The 18,537-nt window shown below is 45.7% G+C and overlaps 1 protein-coding gene across 2 annotated transcripts in view; it reads right to left on the bottom strand.

Annotated features, from left to right (window-relative positions):
* retreg2 (reticulophagy regulator family member 2) overlaps window positions 1-18,537 on the bottom strand; it is a 102,006-nt gene that overhangs the window by 11,390 nt on the left and 72,079 nt on the right. For both annotated transcript variants that reach the window (XM_078227766.1, XM_078227767.1), the window contains one exon: window positions 3,005-3,096. In XM_078227766.1, the coding sequence (XP_078083892.1) occupies window positions 3,005-3,096 (92 nt within the window). The remainder of the gene's footprint in view (window positions 1-3,004; window positions 3,097-18,537) is intronic.

Here is an 18,537-nt window from a genome sequence, read left to right on the forward strand (position 1 = left end):
AAAGAATAGCTGTTCCCATTAGCTGATTGTATAAAGATAAGGGAATATAGGTTTTGGGCAAGAGATATAGGAGGATCTGGGAAAGAAGTTTTTTTTACACTAATAAGCAACAACTCATTGCTCATGAGGGTGGTGGAAGCAAAGGCCATTAATAATTTCAAATGGAAATTAAATAGGCATTTAAGGGAAATAAATATGCAGGGTTATGGTGTTGCAATAGGGGAATGGGACTGACTAAATTGACAGAGGGCCAGAATAGATTCAATGGGCTAAATAGCCTCCTGCTGTGCTGTTATAATTCTGCAGGGCAGAGGGATATTGATGTGTATGTTGTGATGATACTATACTATTAATATATTTTATGTTTTGTTACAAGCAGTCGGCTTGTCTGGTAGGAATGCAACAGATGTTGCAAAAGCAGAATAATTACTCATTTTAGCCACGTTAAGTGTCTAGTTAGCAGAAGGTGTTTTCTTGATTAATTTGGGTGATTTAGGTATATGGAACAGAATGCGATATTAGAAATGGGAGGAACTAGATTTGTCGCAAACACAGTTTCATTTTCATTTTAAAATAAAGCACAGGTGCTACCTGGAACTGGCAGAAAGAAGAAGCTCTCTCTCCCTCCCGCTTTCCAGAAGTTTTTTTCAAAGCTCCAAGACTATTAACAAAGGTTAAAGCAAGTATGCCTGGGTTTTGCTAACTGTTCAAAGTAGGTTTTAAGTCTATAAGAGAAATATTGCTTGATTGGAACTGATCTAGCGATAAGTTAGAACTTAGAATTGTAAGGTTAAGCTAATTAATTTGTTATAAACTGTGTTTATAAATGAGGTTTCTGATAAAAGCTCCCTAAGTTTGTCAGTAGAATCATACCTGGGGCTAAACATCCTATCCTCACACTAAAGCCAAAATAGAAAATAGTTCAGGTCTAGTTTGGCTTCATAATATACCTTGGGGCTCTGAGCAGAGGCGGCAGAGAGACTTCACTGAGTGGCATTCTGGGAGTCGTCGCCGCAGTCACTCTGACTGTACAGTGGGTAGAGGAAGAACTGGTGTCAAAGAGAGCATCGTGGATATCACGTATGGAGAGGTGGTCACACCACAGGCTCAGACTCCACAGGCAGGAAGGGAATGGGTGACCACCAGGCAGAGCAAGAGAGATAGGCAGGTAGTGCAGGAGTATAGCTGTGGCTATTCCCTTGCAGATGTACTGTTTTGATACTGTTGAGGGGAATGACCTTTCAGGGGAAAACAGTAACAGCAAAATCCATTGCACTACTGTTGGTTCTGCTGCAAAGGGGAAGAGTAAAACGTGTGGGATTGCAATAGTTATCGGGGATTCAATTGTAAGGGGAATAGACAGGCGTTTCTGTGGTCACAAATGAGACTCCTGGATAGTATGTTGCCTCCCTGCTGCTAGGGACAAGGATGTCTCAGGACATTCTGAAGGGGGAGGGCGAGCAGCTCGTGGTTGGTACAAACGACTTGGGTAAAAAAAGGAATGAGGTTCTAAAAGCAGAATATAGGGAGATAGGAAGCAAGCTGAAAAGTGGGACTTCAAAAGGTAGTGATCTCAGGATTACTACCTGTGCCACATGCTAGTCAGAGTAGAAACAGCAAGATAGATAGGATGAATACGTGGCTGAAAAGATGGTGTGAGGGGGAGGGTTTCAGATTCCTAGGGCTTGGGACCGGTTCTGGGGGAGGTGGGATATTTTACAGATGTTAGATATAGCTCTTGGGGCTAAGGGATATGGGGGAAGGGGCGATCAGGATATTGAATTTGATGATCAGCCATGATCAAAACGAATGTCGGAGCAGGCTCGAAGGGCCGAATGACCTACTGCTGCTTCTAGTTTCTATGATCTGGCATTCTAACAATGTACACAAAAATATTAAAGAAAGTTGGCTTTATGCTTACAATTAGCCTTTTTCCCAGGGTAGAAGAGTCAATTACTAGGGGGCACAGGTTTAAGGTGCGAGGGGCAAGTTTTAAAAGAGATGTACGAGGCAGATTTTTTACACAGAGAGTGGTGGGTGCCTGGAACCCATTGCCGGGGGAGGGAAGCGGATACGGCAGTGACTTTTAAGGGGCATCTTGACAAGTACATGAATGAGATGGGAATAGAGGGGTATGGTCCCCGGAAGCGTAGGGGGTCTTAGTTAAGTCAAGCAGCATGGTCGGTGCAGGCTTGGAAGGCTGAAGGGCCTGTTCCTGTGCTGTAATTTTCTTTGTTCTTTACTGTGTTTTTCCCAAGTCTTTGACCCACCTTTTGAATTCCAACCGCAGCAATCTGCAGATTTGTCACATTCACTGCACTTTATCCATTTAGAATTGTATTTGTTCTTGTTTGACCTTGTTTGGAATGTATTTCGCTGGCATGTTCACCGTTATACCTTCTATTAGCCTTCTACTGAAGTATGTCAGCACAGAAACAGATCAGTTGACCAAAACGTTCCACGTGTTTATGCTCCACCTGAGCCTCCTCACATTCCTCTTCATCTAACACCATCAAAATATCTTTTCCTTATGGAGTTATCTAGCTTCTCCTTAAATACATCTATTCATCTCAATCATTCCCTTTGGCAGCAAGTTCCAGAATCTCAACGCTGGGTAAACAGGTCTCTTCTCTATTTCCTATTTAACTTAAATTTGACGATCATATTTATGACCCATCCCTCTTCTTTTAGTCTCCCCGACAAATGGAAATATCATGCCCACTTTAGTACAATCTTTTACAATTTTAAATACCGCTATCGGATCACCCCCTCAATCTTTTTCTGGAAAAGGCAGCCCAAGCCTGTTCAGTATAACTCATCCATTCTGGTATCATCCCAGTAAATCTTCTATATGGGGACACGATTCTTTGCAAATTTTGTGCAACACAGGCATGTACCCGGCACAGAGCAAGCCTCAGGGAACTTGGCATTAATTAATGGTGAATCAGACCTTGGAACAAACAAGTTAAGGTAATTGTAAGGTCAGGTGTGGCTAGTCCAGTACCTTTGAATTAAAGCAGGAAAGCTCAGCCTCACTCTCACTTTCAGTCTCCGCTGTTGGCTCATCACAGCTTTCCAATTTCATCAGCGCTTTCTCTGAAAAACATAAACAAACAATCTCCCAGAAACAAAACCCACACAGACTGAAATGAGAGAGGATGGATCATTCTAATCGAGGCAAGCACAGACCAAACGGTAGAAAAGGTGATAGATGAAATATGTAATCTGATGTGAAATGCATAAGGATGTAGAATATTAACAATGGGATAGAACTACCTCTAAATAAACTGGCAGCTAGAGGTTAATGAAAAGTGCAGAGGGGAAGGGAGCTTTTACAGTGACTGCAGGATTTCTTCCTCGTCCAGTTTATTTTTGAGAGGAGAAGAAAGAAACTATAGGCCAGTGAGCCAAACATCTGTCATTGAGAAATGACCGGAATCATTGAGGAGGTTGTAGCATTTTTAGGTCATCACTTTCAGGGTCCAAACTGTAACTAGTGAGAGGAGTACCACAGTACCAGTGATGGAGCCGCGACTATTTACAATCTATATTAATGATTTGGAAGAGGGAACTAAATGTATTATCTCCAAATTCGCAAACGTTGGGTGGGAGGGTGAGCTGTGAGGAGGATGCGGAGACGCTTCAGTGTGATTTAGACAGGCTGAGTGTGGGGGCATCTGCATGGCAGATGCAGCATAATGTGGGTAAATGTGAGGTTACCCACTTTGGTAGCAATAATAGGAAGACAGATTATTACTTAAATGGGTCTAAATTGAGAGGTGGATGCTCAACAAGACCTAGGTGAACTTGTGCATCAGTAGCTCAAAGTAAGCGTGCAGGTACAGCAGGTAGAGAGGATTTGAGTATAGGGATAGGGATGTTTTACTGCAGTTGTACAGGGCGATGGGAAGGCCACACCTGAAGTATTGTATGTAGTTTTGGTGTCCTTATCTGAGGAAGGATGTCCTTGCTATAATGGGAATTCAGTGAAATTTACCAGGCTGATTCCTAGGATGGCAGGTCTGTCATATGAGGAGAAACTAAGTCGTTTACAATTGTATTCATTGAAGTTTAGAAGAGTGAAAGGGGATCTCATAGAAATTATAAAATTCTAACAGGGTTGGACAGGGTAGATTCAGAAAGAATGTTCCCAATGGTGGGGGGGGGGGGGGGGGGGGGGGGGGGGAGTCCAGAACTAGGGGTCATAGTTTAAGGATAAGGGGCAAACCTTTTAGAACTGAGATGAGGAGAAATTTCTTCACCCAGAGGGTGGCGAATGTGTGGAATTCACTACCATAGAAAGTAGTTGAGGTCAAAACATTGCCTGTTTTTAAGAAATTAGATATAGCTCTTGGGGCTAAAGGGATCAAGAGAAATGCGAAGGGGGATCATGATATTAAATTCAATGATTAGCCATGATCAAAATAAATGGCGGATCAGGCTCAAAGGGCCGAATGGTCTACTCCTGCTTCTAGTTTCTATGATTTGGATGAAGAAACAGACTATTTACAAATAGTAATAGAGATGTGGAGGAAGAAATTCCAAGGCAGATTATGGATAGATGTGGAGGTCACAGGGTAGTTATCATGGGTGACTTTAACTTTCCAAATATTGATTGGAACCTTTATAGGTCGAATAGTTCGGATGGGCTAGTTTTTGTACAGTGTGTGCAGGAGGGTTTCCTGACACAATATGTGGATAGACTGACAAGAGTTGGGGCCACATTGGACTTGGCACTGGGTAATGAACTGGGCCAAGTGTTAGATTTGTTTGTGGGAGAACACTTTGGAGATAGTGACCACAATTCGGTGTCTTTCATTATTGCAATGGAGGGGGTAGGGCCATACGGCAGGGCAAGGTTTATAATTGGGGGAGGGGTAATTATGACACGATTAGGCAAGAATTAGGGAACATAAGATGGGAACAGAAACTGTCAGGGAAAGGCACAAAACTAGAAAAACTAGAACCAGAGGACACAACCTCAGACTAAAGAGACGATCCTTTAAAACAGAGAGGAGGATGAATTTCTTCAGCCAGAGAGTGGTGAATCTGTGGGACTCTTTGCCGCAGAAGGCTGTGGAGACCAGATCATTGAGTGTCTTTAAGACAGATAGATAGGTTTTTGATTAATAAGGGGATCAGGGGTTATGAGGAAAAGGCAGGAGAATGGGGATGAGACAAATATCAGCCATGATTGAATGGCGAAACAGACTCGATGGCCGAGTGGCCTAATTCTGTTCCTGTGTCTTACTTCTGTTGTGGGCAAAGTATTGGAAAGGATTATAAGAGATAGGATTTATGATCACCGAGAAAGGAATAATTTTATTAGGGATACTCAGCACGGTTTTGTGAAGGGTAGGTCGTGCCTCACAAACCTTATTGAGTTATTTGAGAAGGTGACCAAAGAGGTGGATGAGGGTAAAGCGGTTGATGTGGTGTATATGGATTTCAGCAAAGCGTTTGATAAGGTAACACATGGTAAGCTTTTGCAGAAAATACGGACACATGGGATTGAGGGTGATTTAGTGGTTTGGATCAGGAATTGGCTAGCTGTAAGAAAACAAAGGGTGGTGGTTGATGGGAAATATTCATCCTGGAGTTCAGTTACTAGTGGTGTACCGCAAAGATCCGTTTTGGGGCCACTGCTGTTTGTCATTTTTATTAATGACTTGGATGAGGGCGTGGAAGGATGGATTAGTAAATTTGCGGATGACACTAAAGTCGGTGGAGTTGTAGACAGTGCGGAGGGAAGTGGCAGGTTACAGAGGGACATAGATAAGCTGCAGAGCTGGGCTGAGAGGTGGCAAATGGAGTTTAATGCGGAAAAGTGTGAGGTGATTCACTTTGGAAGGAGTAACAGGAATACAGAGTACTGGGCTGATGGTAAGATACTTGGTAGTGTGGATGAACAGAGGGATCTGGGTGTCCATGTGCATAGATCCCTGAAAGTTGGCACCCAGGTTGATAGGGTTGTTAAGAAGGCGTACGGTGTGTTAGCTTTTATTGGTAGAGGGATTGAGTTTCGGAGCCAGGAGGTCATATTGCAACTCTACAAAACTCTGGTGCGGCCGCATTTGGAGTATTGCGTACAGTTCTGGTCGCCGTATTATAGGAAAGATGTGGAAGTGTTGGAAAGGGTGCAGAGGAGATTTACCAGGATGTTGCCTGGTATGGTGGGAAAATCGTATGAGGAAAGGCTGAGGGGCTTGAGGTTGTTTTCGTTAGAGAGAAGAAGGTTAAGAGGTGACTTAATAGAGGCATACAAGATGATCAGAGGATTAGAGAGGGTGGATAGTGAGAGCCTTTTTCCTCGGATGGTGTTGGCTAGCACGAGGGGACATAGCTTTAAATTGAGGGGTGATAGATATAGGACAGATGTTAGAGGTAGGTTCTTTACTCAGAGAGTAGTAAAGGCGTGGAATGCCCTGCCTGCAGCAGTGGTGGACTCATCAACGTTGAGAGCGTTCAAGTGGATATTGGATAAACATATGGATGATATTGGAATAGTGTAGATTAGAGGGGCTTTAGGTTGGTACCACTGGTCGGCACAACATCGAGGCCGAAGGGCCTGTACTGCGCTGTAATGTTCTATGTGTCTTACGGTCTTATGGTCAAATGAAAAGTGGAGCTTGTTCAAGGAACAAATACTGCATGTCCTTGATAGGTCTGTCCCTGTCAGGCAGGGAGGAAATGGCAGAGTGAGGGAACCATGGTTCTCAAAAGAGATTGAATATCTAATCAAGAGGAAAAAGGAAGCGTATGTAAGGATGAGAAAACAAGGTTCAGTTGGGTCACTTGAGGGCTACAAGGTAGCAAGGAATGAGCGAAAAAAAGGGCTTAGGAGAGCTAGGAGGGGGCATGAGAAGTCCTTGGCGGGTCGGATCAAGGAAAACCCCAAGGCTTTTTACTCTTATGTGAGGAATAAAAGAATGACCAGGGTGAGGTTAGGGCCGGTCAAGGATAGTAGTGGGAACTTGTGCATGGAGTCAGAAGAGATAGGAGAGGCGATGAATGCATACTTTTCTTCAGTGTTCACCAAGGAGAGGGGCCATGTTTTTGAGGATGAGTGTGTGATACAGGCTGACAGGCTGGAGGAGGTGGATGTTCTGAGGGAAGATGTATTAGCAATTTTGAAAAACCTGAGAGTCGATAAGTCCCCTGGGCCAGATGAGATATATCCTAAGATTCTTTGGGAGGCAAGAGATGAGATTGCAGAGCCTTTGGCTTTGATCTTTGGGTCCTCACTGTCCCAAAGGGGATAGTGCCAGAGGACTGGAGTGTGGTGAATGTTGTTCCTCTATTCAAGAAATCATAGAAACCCTACAGTGCAGAAGGAGGCCATTCGGCCCATCGAGTCTGCACCAACCACAATCCCACCCAGGCCCTACCCCCATATATTTACCCGCTAATCCCTCTAACCTACGCATCTCAGGACTCTAAGGGGCAATTTTTAACCTGGCCAATCAACCTAACCTGCACATCTTTGGACTGAAAGGAAATAGGAATGACCCTGGTAATTATAGGCCGGTTAGTCTTACTTTGGTGGTCGGTAAGTTAATGAAAAAGGTCCTGAGGGATAGGATTTATGACCATTTGGAAAGATGCAGCTTAATCCGGGATAGTCAACACGGATTCGTGAAGGGTAAGTCTTGCCTAACAAATTCGATTGAATTCTTTGAGGAGGTAACTAAGTGTGTAGATGAAGGTAGAGCAGTTAATGTCATATACATGGATTTTAGTAAGGCGTTTGATAAGGTTCCCCATGGTCGGCTCATGAAGGAAGTAAGGAGGTGTGGGATAGGGGGAAATTTGGCCGATTGGATAAGTAACTGGCTATCTCATAGAAGACAGAGGGTGGTGGTGGATGGAAAATTTTCAGACTGGAGACCAGTTACCAGCGGTGTACCACAGGGATCAGTGCTGGGTCCTCTGCTTTTTGTGATTTTTATCAATGATTTGGAGGAGGGGGTTGAAGGGTGGGTCAGTAAATTTGCTGATGACACCAAGATTGATGGAGTAATGGATGAGGTGGAGGGCTGTTGTAGGTTGCAAAGAGACATTGATAGGATGCAGAGCTGGGCTGAAAAATGGCAGATGGAGTTTAACCCTGATAAGTGCGAGGTGATTCATTTTGGTAGGACTAATTTGAACGCGGATTACAGGGTCAACGGCAGGGTTCTGAGGAATGTGGAGGATCAGAGAGATCTTGGGGTTCATATCCACAGATCTCTGAAGGTTGCCATTCAAGTGGATAGAGCCGTGAAGGCCTATATTGTGTTAGCGTTTATTAACAGGGGGTTTGAGTTTAAGAGCCGTGGGGTTATGCTGCAACTGTACAGGACCTTGGTGAGACCACATTTGGAATAGTGCGTGCAGTTCTGGTCACCTCACTATAAAAAGGATGTGGAAGCATCGGAGAGAGTGCAGAGGAGATTTACCAGGATGCTGCCTAGTTTGGAGGGTAGGTCTTATGAGGAAAGGTTGAGGGAGCTAGGGCTTTTCTCTTTAGAGCGGAGGTGGATGAGAGGCGACTTAATAGAGGTTTATAAGATGATGAGGGGGATAGAGTGGACATTCAGAGACTATTTCCTCGGGTGGATGTAGCTGTTACTAGGGGGCATAACTATAAGGTTCATGGTGGGAGATATAGGAGGGATCTCCGAGGTAGGTTCTTTACTCAGAGTGGTTGGGGTGTGGAATGGACTGCCTGCTGTGATAGTGGAGTCAGACACTTTAGGAACTTTCAAGCGGTTATTGGATAGGCACATGGAGCACACCAGAATGATAGGGAGTGGGATAGCTTGATCTTGGTTTCAGACAAAGCTCGGCACAACATCGAGGGCCGAAGGGCCTGTACTGTGCTGTACTGTTCTATGTTGTAAGAAGTTTAACAACACCAGGTTAAAGTCCAACAGGTTTATTTGGTAGCAAAAGCCACACAAGCTTTCGAGGCTCTAAGCCCCTTCTTCAGGGGTTAGGGTTAGGGTTAGGAAGAAGGGGCTTAAGAGCCTCGAAAGCTTGTGTGGCTTTTGCTACCAAATAAACCTGTTGGACTTTAACCTGGTGTTGTTAAACTTCTTACTGTGTTTACCCCAGTCCAACGCCGGCATCTCCACATCTGTTCTATGTTGGCCAGATTTGCCGGTGATACAGATAGACAGGAAAGCAAGTTATGAGGAGGATACAATGGCTCTTCAAAGGGGTATAGATAGGTTGGATGAGTGGGCAAAGATTTGACAGAATGCAGGTAATGAGGGAAAATCTGGGGTTGTCTACTTGGGAAGAAAGAATGGAAAAGCAAAACATTAAAATGGAGAATGACTGCAGAAAGCTGCAATATAGAGGGATCCGGACATCCTTGTACATGAATCACTAAAATGTAGCATGTTGGCATGACAAGTAATTACAAATGGAATGTTGGGCTTTCGTGCAAAGGGCTTGTCATATAAATGTAGGGAAGTCTTCCTACAACTGCTCAGGACATTAGCGAGATCATACCTGGAGTACTGTGCATAGTTTTGGTCTGTTTATTTAGGGAGATATATATTTGCATCGGGAGTTCATAGAATCCCTGCAATGCAGAAGGAGGCTATTTAGCTCATCGAGCTTGCACCAACAATCCCACCCTTGCCCTATCGCCGTAATCCCATGCATTTACCCCACTAATCCCCTGGCACTAAGGGGCAATTTAGCATAATCCAGCCAACTATATCTTTGGACTGTGGGAGGAAACCTGAGCACCCAGAGGAAACCCACGCAGACACGGGGAGAATGTGTAAACTCCACAGTCACCCAAGGCCAAGATTTGAACCCGTGTCCCTTTGCTGTGAGGCAGCAGTGCTAACCACTGTGGCACCGTGCTGCAAGGTTCATTAGATCAATTCCTTGGATGAAGGGGTTGCCTTCTGTGTAAAAATGTTTTTTTAAACTTTATGGGATGTGAGCATTGCTGTCGAGGCCAGCATGTTCATAGATACCATGTGGCGTAGGTACACTGATAGTGACGTGAGGGAGTGAATTCCAGGATTTTGACTCAGCGACAGTGATGTAACAGTGATCTAGTCCCAAGTCAGGATGGTGAGTGCTTTGGAGGAGAATCTCCAGTTGGTGGTGTTCCCAGGTATCTGCTGCCCTTGTCCTTCTAGATGGTTGCAGTCATGGGTTTGGAAGGTGCTGTTTAAGGAACATTGGTGAGTTTCTGCAATATATTTTGTAGATAGCAGCATGGCTGCCACTGTTCGTCAGTGGTGGAGGGAGCGAATGTTTGTGGAAAAGGTAGCAATCAAACAGGCTGCTTTGTCCTGGATGAGGTCCAGTTTCTTCAGTTGGAACTGCATCTATCCAGACAAGTAGAGAGTATTCTGTCAGACTCCTGACTTGTGCCTTGAGGACAGGCTTTGGGGAGTCACAAGGTAAGTTACTTGCTGCAGGATTCATAGCGCCTGACCTGCTCTTGCACACACACTATTTATATCATAGAATCTACAGTGCATTTGGCCCATCGAGCCTGCATTGATGACAATCCTATCCAGGTCCCATCCCCGTAACCCCACATATTTACCCTCCTAATCCCCCTGACACTAAGGGGCAATTTATCATGGCCAATCAACCTAACCCCGTACATCTTTGGACTGTGGGAGGAAACTGGAGCAGCCGAAGGAAAGCCATGCAGACACAGCGAGAATGTACAACTCCACACAGACAGTGACCCGAGGCCAGAATTGAATCGGGTCCCTGGCATTGTGAAGCAGCACTTCTAACCACTGTGCCACCGTACCGCCCAATGGCCAGTCTAGTTCAGTTTCTGATCAATGGTAACCCCCAGGATATTAATGGTGGGGAATTCAGCGACAGTAATGCCAGAATGTCAAGTGGAGATGGTTAGATTCTCTCTTGTTGGTGATGGTCATTGTGTGGCACAAATGATATTTGCCATTTGTCAACCCTGGATATTATATATATCCCCACTTCTGACCTTACGATGGAAGGAAGGTCATTGATGAAGCAGTTAAGATGGTTAGGCCTAGGACACTACCCTGAGGAACTCCTGCAGCAATGTCCTGGAGTTGAGATGATTGACCTCAAACCACCAGAACCAACTTTCTTCATGCCAAGTAGGACTCCAACCAGTGGAGAGTTCTCCCTTACCCCGATTCCCATTGACTCCAGTTTTGCTAGGGCTCCATGATGTCACACTCAGTCAAATGCAACCTTAATGACGGGCTGTCACATACCTCTGGAATCAAGTTGTTTTGTCCATGTTTGAATCAAGGCTGTAACGAATGGAATGTCCCTGGTGGAAACAACCTGAGCATCAGTGAGCAGGTTATTGCCAAATAATTGCTACCAGATAGTGCTGTTGATGACCCCTTCCATCATTTCACCTGATCACAGAGTAGACTGATGGGGTGGTAATTGCCGAGTTGGATTTGTCTTGCTTTGTGTGCGGATACACCTGGGCAATTTTCCACATTGCTGGATAGTTGCCAGTGCTGTAGCTGTACTGGAACAGCTTAGTTTGGGGAGCGGTAAGTTCTGGAGCACAAGTCTTCACTACTGCTGCTGTGGTATTATCAGGGCTCAAAGCCTTTGCAGAATCCAGTGGCTTCAGTCTTTTTCAGTTGCCACACTACCAGAAGGATGTGGAGGCTTTGGAGAGGGTACAGAAAAGATTTCCCAGGATGTTGCCTGATATGGAGGGCATTAGTTATGAGGAGAGGTTGGAGAAACTTGGTTTGTTCTCATTGGAACAATGGAGGTTGAGGGGGCGACCTGATAGAAGTCTACAAGATTATGAGAGGCATGGACAGAGTGGATAGTCAGAAGCTTTTTCCCCAGGGTGGAAGGGTCAATTACTAGAGGGCACAGGTTTAAGATGCAAGGGGCACGGTTTAAAGGAGATGTACTAGGGAGATTTTTTTTTTACACAGAGTAGTGGGGGGGGGGGGGGGGGGTAGTGGAAGCAGATAGGGTAGTGACTTTTAAGGGACGTCTTGACAAATACATGAATAGGATGGGAATAGAGGGATATGGTCCCCGGAAGGGTAAGGGGTTTTAGTTAAGTCGGACAGCATGGCCGGTGCAGGCTTGGAGGGCCGAAGGGCCTGTTCCTGTTCTGTAATTTTCTTTGTTCTTTTCTTGATTTCATCTGAAATGAATCCAATTGGCTGAAGACTGGCATCTGCAATGTTGGGATGACTGGAGGAGACTGAAATGGATCATCCACTCGGCACTTCTGGCTGAAGATTGCTGCGACTACTTCAGCCTCATCTTTTTCACTGATGTGCTGGGGTCGTCCATCATTGAGGATGGGGATATTTGTGGAGTCTCCTCCTCCGATGAGTTGGTCAATTGTCCACCACCATTCACAGCTGGAGGCGACAGAATTGCAGAGCTTAAATCTGACCCGGTGGTTGTGGAGTCACTTAGTCCTATCGATTATTTGCTGCTTGTGCTGTTTGTCATGCATGTGGGCCTGTGTTGCAGCTTCACCAGATTAATACCTCATTTTTTGATATGCTTGGTGGTGCTTCTGGCATGCCCTCTTGATCGAAGCTCTTTGTGATTTTTATTAATGACTTAGAGGAGGGGGCTGAAGGGTGGATCAGTAAATTTGCTGATGACACCAAGATTGGTGGAGTAGTGGATGAGGTGGAGGGGTGGATGAGGTGGAGGGCTGTTGTAGGCTGCAAAGAGACATAGATAGGATGCAAAGCTGGGCTGAAAAATGGCAAATGGAGTTTAACCCTGATAAATGTGAGGTGATTCATTTTGGTCGGACAAATTTAAATGTGGATTACAGGGTCAAAGGTAGGGTTCTGAAGACTGTGGAGGAACAGAGAGATCTTGGGGTCCATATCCACAGATCTCTAAAGGTTGCCACTCAAGTGGATAGAGCTGTGAAGAAGGCATATAGTGTGTTAGCTTTTATTAACAGGGGGTTGGAGTTTAAGAGCCGTGGGGTTATGCTGCAACTGTACAGGACCTTGGTGAGACCGCATTTGGAATATTGCGTGCAGTTCTGGTCACCTCACTATAAGAAGGATGTGGAAGCGCTGGAAAGAGTGCAGAGGAGATTTACCAGGATGCTGCCTGGTTTGGAGTGTCGGTCTTATGAGGAAAGGTTGAGGGAGCTGGGGCTGTTCTCTCTGGAGCGGAGGAGATTGAGGGGAGACTTAATAGAGGTTTATAAAATGATGAAGGGGATAGATCGAGTGAACGTTCAAAGACTATTTCCTCGGGTGGATGGAGCTATTACAAGGGGGCATAACTATAGGGTTCATGGTGGGAGATATAGGAAGGATATCAGAGGTAGGTTCTTCACGCAGAGAGTGGTTGGGGTGTGGAATGGACTGCCTGCAGTGATAGTGGAGTCAGACACTTTAGGAACATTTAAGCGGTTATTGGATAGGCACATGGAGCACAACAGGATGGTAGGGAGTGGGATAGCTTGATCTTGGTTTCAGATGAAGGTCGGCACAACATCGTGGGCCGAAGGGCCTGTTCTGTGCTGTACTGTTCTATGTTCTATGAAGCAGGGATGATCGCCTGGCTTGGTGGCAACGGTTGAGTGGGAGGATATGCTGGGCCATGAGGTTACAGATTGTGGTTGAGTGCAATTCTGCTTCTGTTGATGGCCCGCAGTGCTTCATGGATGCCCAGTTTTGAATTGTTAGATCTGTTTGAAGTCTATCCCATTTAACAGTGGCAGTGAAGATGGAATTTTGTCTCCACAAGGACCGTGCAGTGGATACTCTTAGTGATACCATCATGGATGCATCCGCAGCAGGCAGATGGTTCCCTTGCCTATGTGTGGCCTGATGCCATAAGACATCATGTGGTCCAGAGCCAATGTTGACTCCCCCCAGGGCAACTCCCTTCCGACTGTATACCATTGTGCTGCCACTTCTGCTGGGTCTGACCTGCTGGTGAAACATGACATACCCAGAGATGGTGATGTACAGAGCATGATCTGTTAGGTATGATTTTGAGTGTGTGACTATGTCAGGCTGCTTCTTCACTAATCAGGGAGACAGTTCTCCCAGTTTTGGCACAAGTCCCCAGATATTAGTAAGGAGGACTTTGCAGGGTTGACAGGGCTGGGTTTGTCGTCATCATTGCATCATGGCCGTTGATTGGGAGAGGCTGTTCGGGGGCAAGTCCACGTCTGGCACGTGGGAGTCTTTTAAGGAACAGTTGATAAGGCTGCAGGACAGACATGTGCCTGTAAAAAGGAAGGAAAGGAAAGGTAGGATTCGAGAGCCATGGATAACCAGGGAAATTGAGGATCTAATCAAAAAGAAAAGAGAAGCGAACGTTAGGTCCAGGCAACTGAAAACAGATGGAGCTCTGGAGGAATACAAAGAGAGTAGGAAAGAACTCAAACACGGAGTTAGAAGGGCAAAAAGAGGTCACGAAATGTTCTTGGCAGACAGGATTAAGGAGAATCCTAAGGCATTTTATTCACATGTTAGGAACAAAAGAGTTGTCAGGGAAAAAGTCGGACCTCTCAGGGACAGAGGGGAATTATGCTTAGAACCCAAGGGAATAGGGGAGATCCTAAATGGATACTTTGCATCGGTATTCACAAAGGAAGGGGACTTGTTGACTGGGAGTGTCTCAGAGGGAGGTGTTGACCCGTTAGAGAGAATCTCCATTACAAGGGAGGAAGTGTTAGGTTTTTTAGGTAACATTAAAACTGACAAACCCCCAGGGCCTGATGGCATCTATCCTCGACTGCTCAGGGAGATGAGATGTAATTGCTGGGCCTCTGACGGAAATCTTTGTCTCTTCATTGGACACAGGTGAGGTCCCTGAGGATTGGAGGATAGTGAACGTGGTACCGTTATTTAAGAAGGGTAGCAGGGATAACCCGGGTAATTATAGGTCAGTGAGCTTGACGTCCGTGGTAGGGAAGTTGGAGAGGATTCTTAGAGACAGGATGTATGCGCATTTAGAACGGAATAATCTCATTAGTGACAGACAGCATGGTTTTGTAAGAGGGAGGTCGTGCCTTACAAATTTGGTGGAGTTTTTTGAGGAAGTGACAAAAACGGTTGACGAAGGAAGGGCCATGGATGTCGTCGATATGGATTTCAGTAAGGCATTTGACAAAGTCCCTCATGGCAGATTGGTTAAGAAGGTTAAGGCTCATGGGATACAAGGAGAGGTGGCTAGATGGGTAGAAAACTGGCTTGGCCAGAGGAGACAGAGGGTAGTGGTCGAAGGGTCTTTCTCCAGCTGCAGGTCTGACCAGTGGTGTTCCGCAGGGCTCTGTACGGGACCTCTGCTATTTGTGATATATATAAATGATTTGGAAGAAGGTGTAACTGGTGTTATCAGCAAGTTTGCGGATGACACGAAGATGGCTGGACTTGCGGATAGCGATGAACATTGTCGGACAATACAGCAGGATATAGATAGGCTGGAAAATTGGGCGGAGAAATGGCAGATGGAATTTAATCCAGATAAATGCGAAGTGATGCATTTTGGAAGAACTAATGTAGGGGGGAGTTATACAATAAATGGCAGAGCCATCAAGAGTATAGAAACACAGAGGGACCTAGGTGTGCAAGTCCACAAATCCTTGAAGGTGGCAGCACAGGTGGAGAAGGTGGTGAAGAAGGCATATGGTATGCTTGCCTTTATAGGACGGGGTATAGAGTATAAAAGCTGGAGTCTGATGTTGCTGCTGTATAGAACACTGGTTAGGCCACATTTGGAGTACTGAGTCCAGTTCTGGTCGCCGCACTACCAGTAGGACGTGGAGGCTTTAGAGAGAGTGCAGAGAAGGTTTACCAGGATGTTGCCTGGTATGGAGGGTCTTAGCTATGAGGAGAGATTGGGTAAACTGGGCTTGTTCTCCCTGGAAAGACGCAGAATGAGGGGAGACCTAATAGAGGTGTACAAAATTATGAAGGGTATAGATAGGGTGAACAGTGGGAAGCTTTTTCCCAGGTCGGAGGTGACGATCACGAGGGGTCACGGGCTCAAGGTGAGAGGGGCGAGGTATAACTCAGATATCAGAGGGACGTTTTTTACACAGAGGGTGGTGGGGGCCTGGAATGCGCTGCCAAGTAGGGTGGTGGAGGCAGGCACGCTGACATCGTTTAAGACTTACCTGGATAGTCACGAGCAGTCTGGGAATGGAGGGATACAAACGAATGGTCTAGTTGGACCAATGAGCGGCACAGGCTTGGAGGGCCGAAGGGCCTGTTTCCTGTGTGTACTTTTCTTTGTTATTTCCAGTCCCTAGGTCGATGGCTGAGCAGGTTGTGCCTATAATCATCGGAGTTTCAAAGATTGCTTGGTGATCATATTGAAACACAAAAGATTCTGAGTCAGAATAGATTCTTGACAGAATAGATGATGCAAGAATATTGCCCATGCTGTTCAATCCAGAACTAGGGGATACAGTTTCAGAATAAGAGGATTCCTATTTGGGACAGTGATGTCCTCTTCGACCAAATTCTTTGGCATTCTCTTCCCCAGAGAACAGGCGTAGCTGGGTCATTTAATATATTCAAGAATGAGTTAGACGGATTTTTGATCTACAAGGGAGTGAAGGGCTCGGGGAGACAACAGGAATGCAAAGCCATGATCTTATTGAGTGGCAGAGCAGACTCAAGGGGCCAATTGCCTACTCCAATTTATGTTATGCAAGTTAATACATAGAACATAGCACATTACACCGCAGGACAGGCCCTTCGGCCCTCGATGTTGCGCCGACCAGTGAAACCAATCTAAAGCCCATCTAACCTACACGATTCCAATATCATCCATATGTTTATCCATTTATTTAAATGCCCTTAATGTTGGTGAGTCCACTGCTGTTGCAGGCAGGGCATTCTACGCCCTTACTACTCTGAGTAAAGAACCTAACTCTGACATCTGTGCTATACCTATCACCCCTCAATTTAAAGCTATGTCCCCTCATGTTAGCCATCACCATCCGAGGAAAAAGGCTCTCATTGTCCACCCTATCTAATCCTCTGATCATCTTGTATGCCTCTATTAAGTCACCTCTTAACCTTCTTCTCTCTAACGAAAACAGCCTCAAGTCCCTCAACCTTTCCTCATACGACCATCCCACCGTACCAGGCAACATCCTGGTAAATCTCCTCTGCACTCAGAATGAGTGCCTTGTTCGAGTCTTTATGTCGCTCGTCGACGTAAATGCGGCGACCAGAACTGTACGCAATACTCCAAGTGCGGCTGCACCAGAGTTTTGTGCAGCTGCAACATGACCTTATAGCTTCGAAACTCAATCCCTCTACCAATAAAAGCTAACACACCGTACGCCTTCTTAACAACCCTATCAACCTGGGTGACAACTTTCAGGGATCTATGCACATGGACACCGAGATCTCTCTGCTCATCCACACTACCAAGTATCTTACCATTAGCCCAGTACTCTGTATTCCTGTTACTCCTTCCAAAGTGAATCACCTCACACTTTTCCACATTAAACTCCATTTGCCACCTCTCAGCCCAGCTCGGAAGCTTATCTATGTCCCTCTGGTTCGATCAATCAGACGCAGCATGGATTCATGAGGGGAAAGTCGTGCTTGACGAACATGTTGGATTTTTATGAAGATGTGACTAGGGCGGTTGATGGAGGAGAACCGGTGGATGCGGTGTTTTTGGATTTCCAAAAGGCGTTTGATAAGGTGCCCCATAAAAGGCTGCTGAAGAAGATTAGGGCACACGGAGTTGGGGGTAGTGTGTTAAAGTGGATTGGGGACTGGCTATCCGACAGGAAGCAAAGAGTCGGAATAAATGGGTGTTTTTCCGGTTGGAGGAAGGTAACTAGTGGCGTGCCGCAGGGATCGGTACTCGGGCCGCAACTATTTACCATTTATATAGATGATCTGGAGGAGGGGACGGAGTGTAGGGTAACGAAGTTTGCGGACGACACAAAGATAAGTGGAAAAGTGAATCGTGTGGAGGACGGAGAAGATCTGCAGAGAGATTTGGACAGGCTGAGTGAGTGGGCGAGGATATGGCAAATGGAGTATAACGTTGATAAATGCGAGGTTATACACTTTGGAGGAAATAATAACAAATGGGATTACTATCTCAATGGAAACAAATTAAATCATGCTACCGTGCAAAGGGACCTGGGGGTCCTTGTGCATGAGACGCAAAAGCCCAGTCTGCAGGTACAACAGGTGATCAAGAAGGCAAATGGGATGTTGGCCTATATTGCGAGGGGGATAGAATATAAAAGCAGGGATGTCTAGATGCACCTGTACAGGGCATTGGTGAGGCCGCAGCTGGAATACTGTGTGCAGTATTGGTCCCCTTATATGAGGAAGGATATATTGGCATTGGAGGGAGTGCAGAGAAGGTTCACCAGGTTGATACCGGAGATGAGGGGTTTGGATTATGAGGAGAGGCTGAGGAGATTGGGTTTGTACTCGTTGGAGTTTAGAAGGATGAGGGGGGATCTTATGGAGACTTATAGGATAATGCGGGGGCTGGATAGGGTGGAGGCGGAGAGATTCTTTCCACTTAGGAAGGAAGTTAAAACTAGAG

This window comes from Mustelus asterias, chromosome 14 (assembly GCF_964213995.1).
Source record: "Mustelus asterias chromosome 14, sMusAst1.hap1.1, whole genome shotgun sequence".
Classification (NCBI taxonomy): domain Eukaryota; kingdom Metazoa; phylum Chordata; class Chondrichthyes; order Carcharhiniformes; family Triakidae; genus Mustelus; species Mustelus asterias.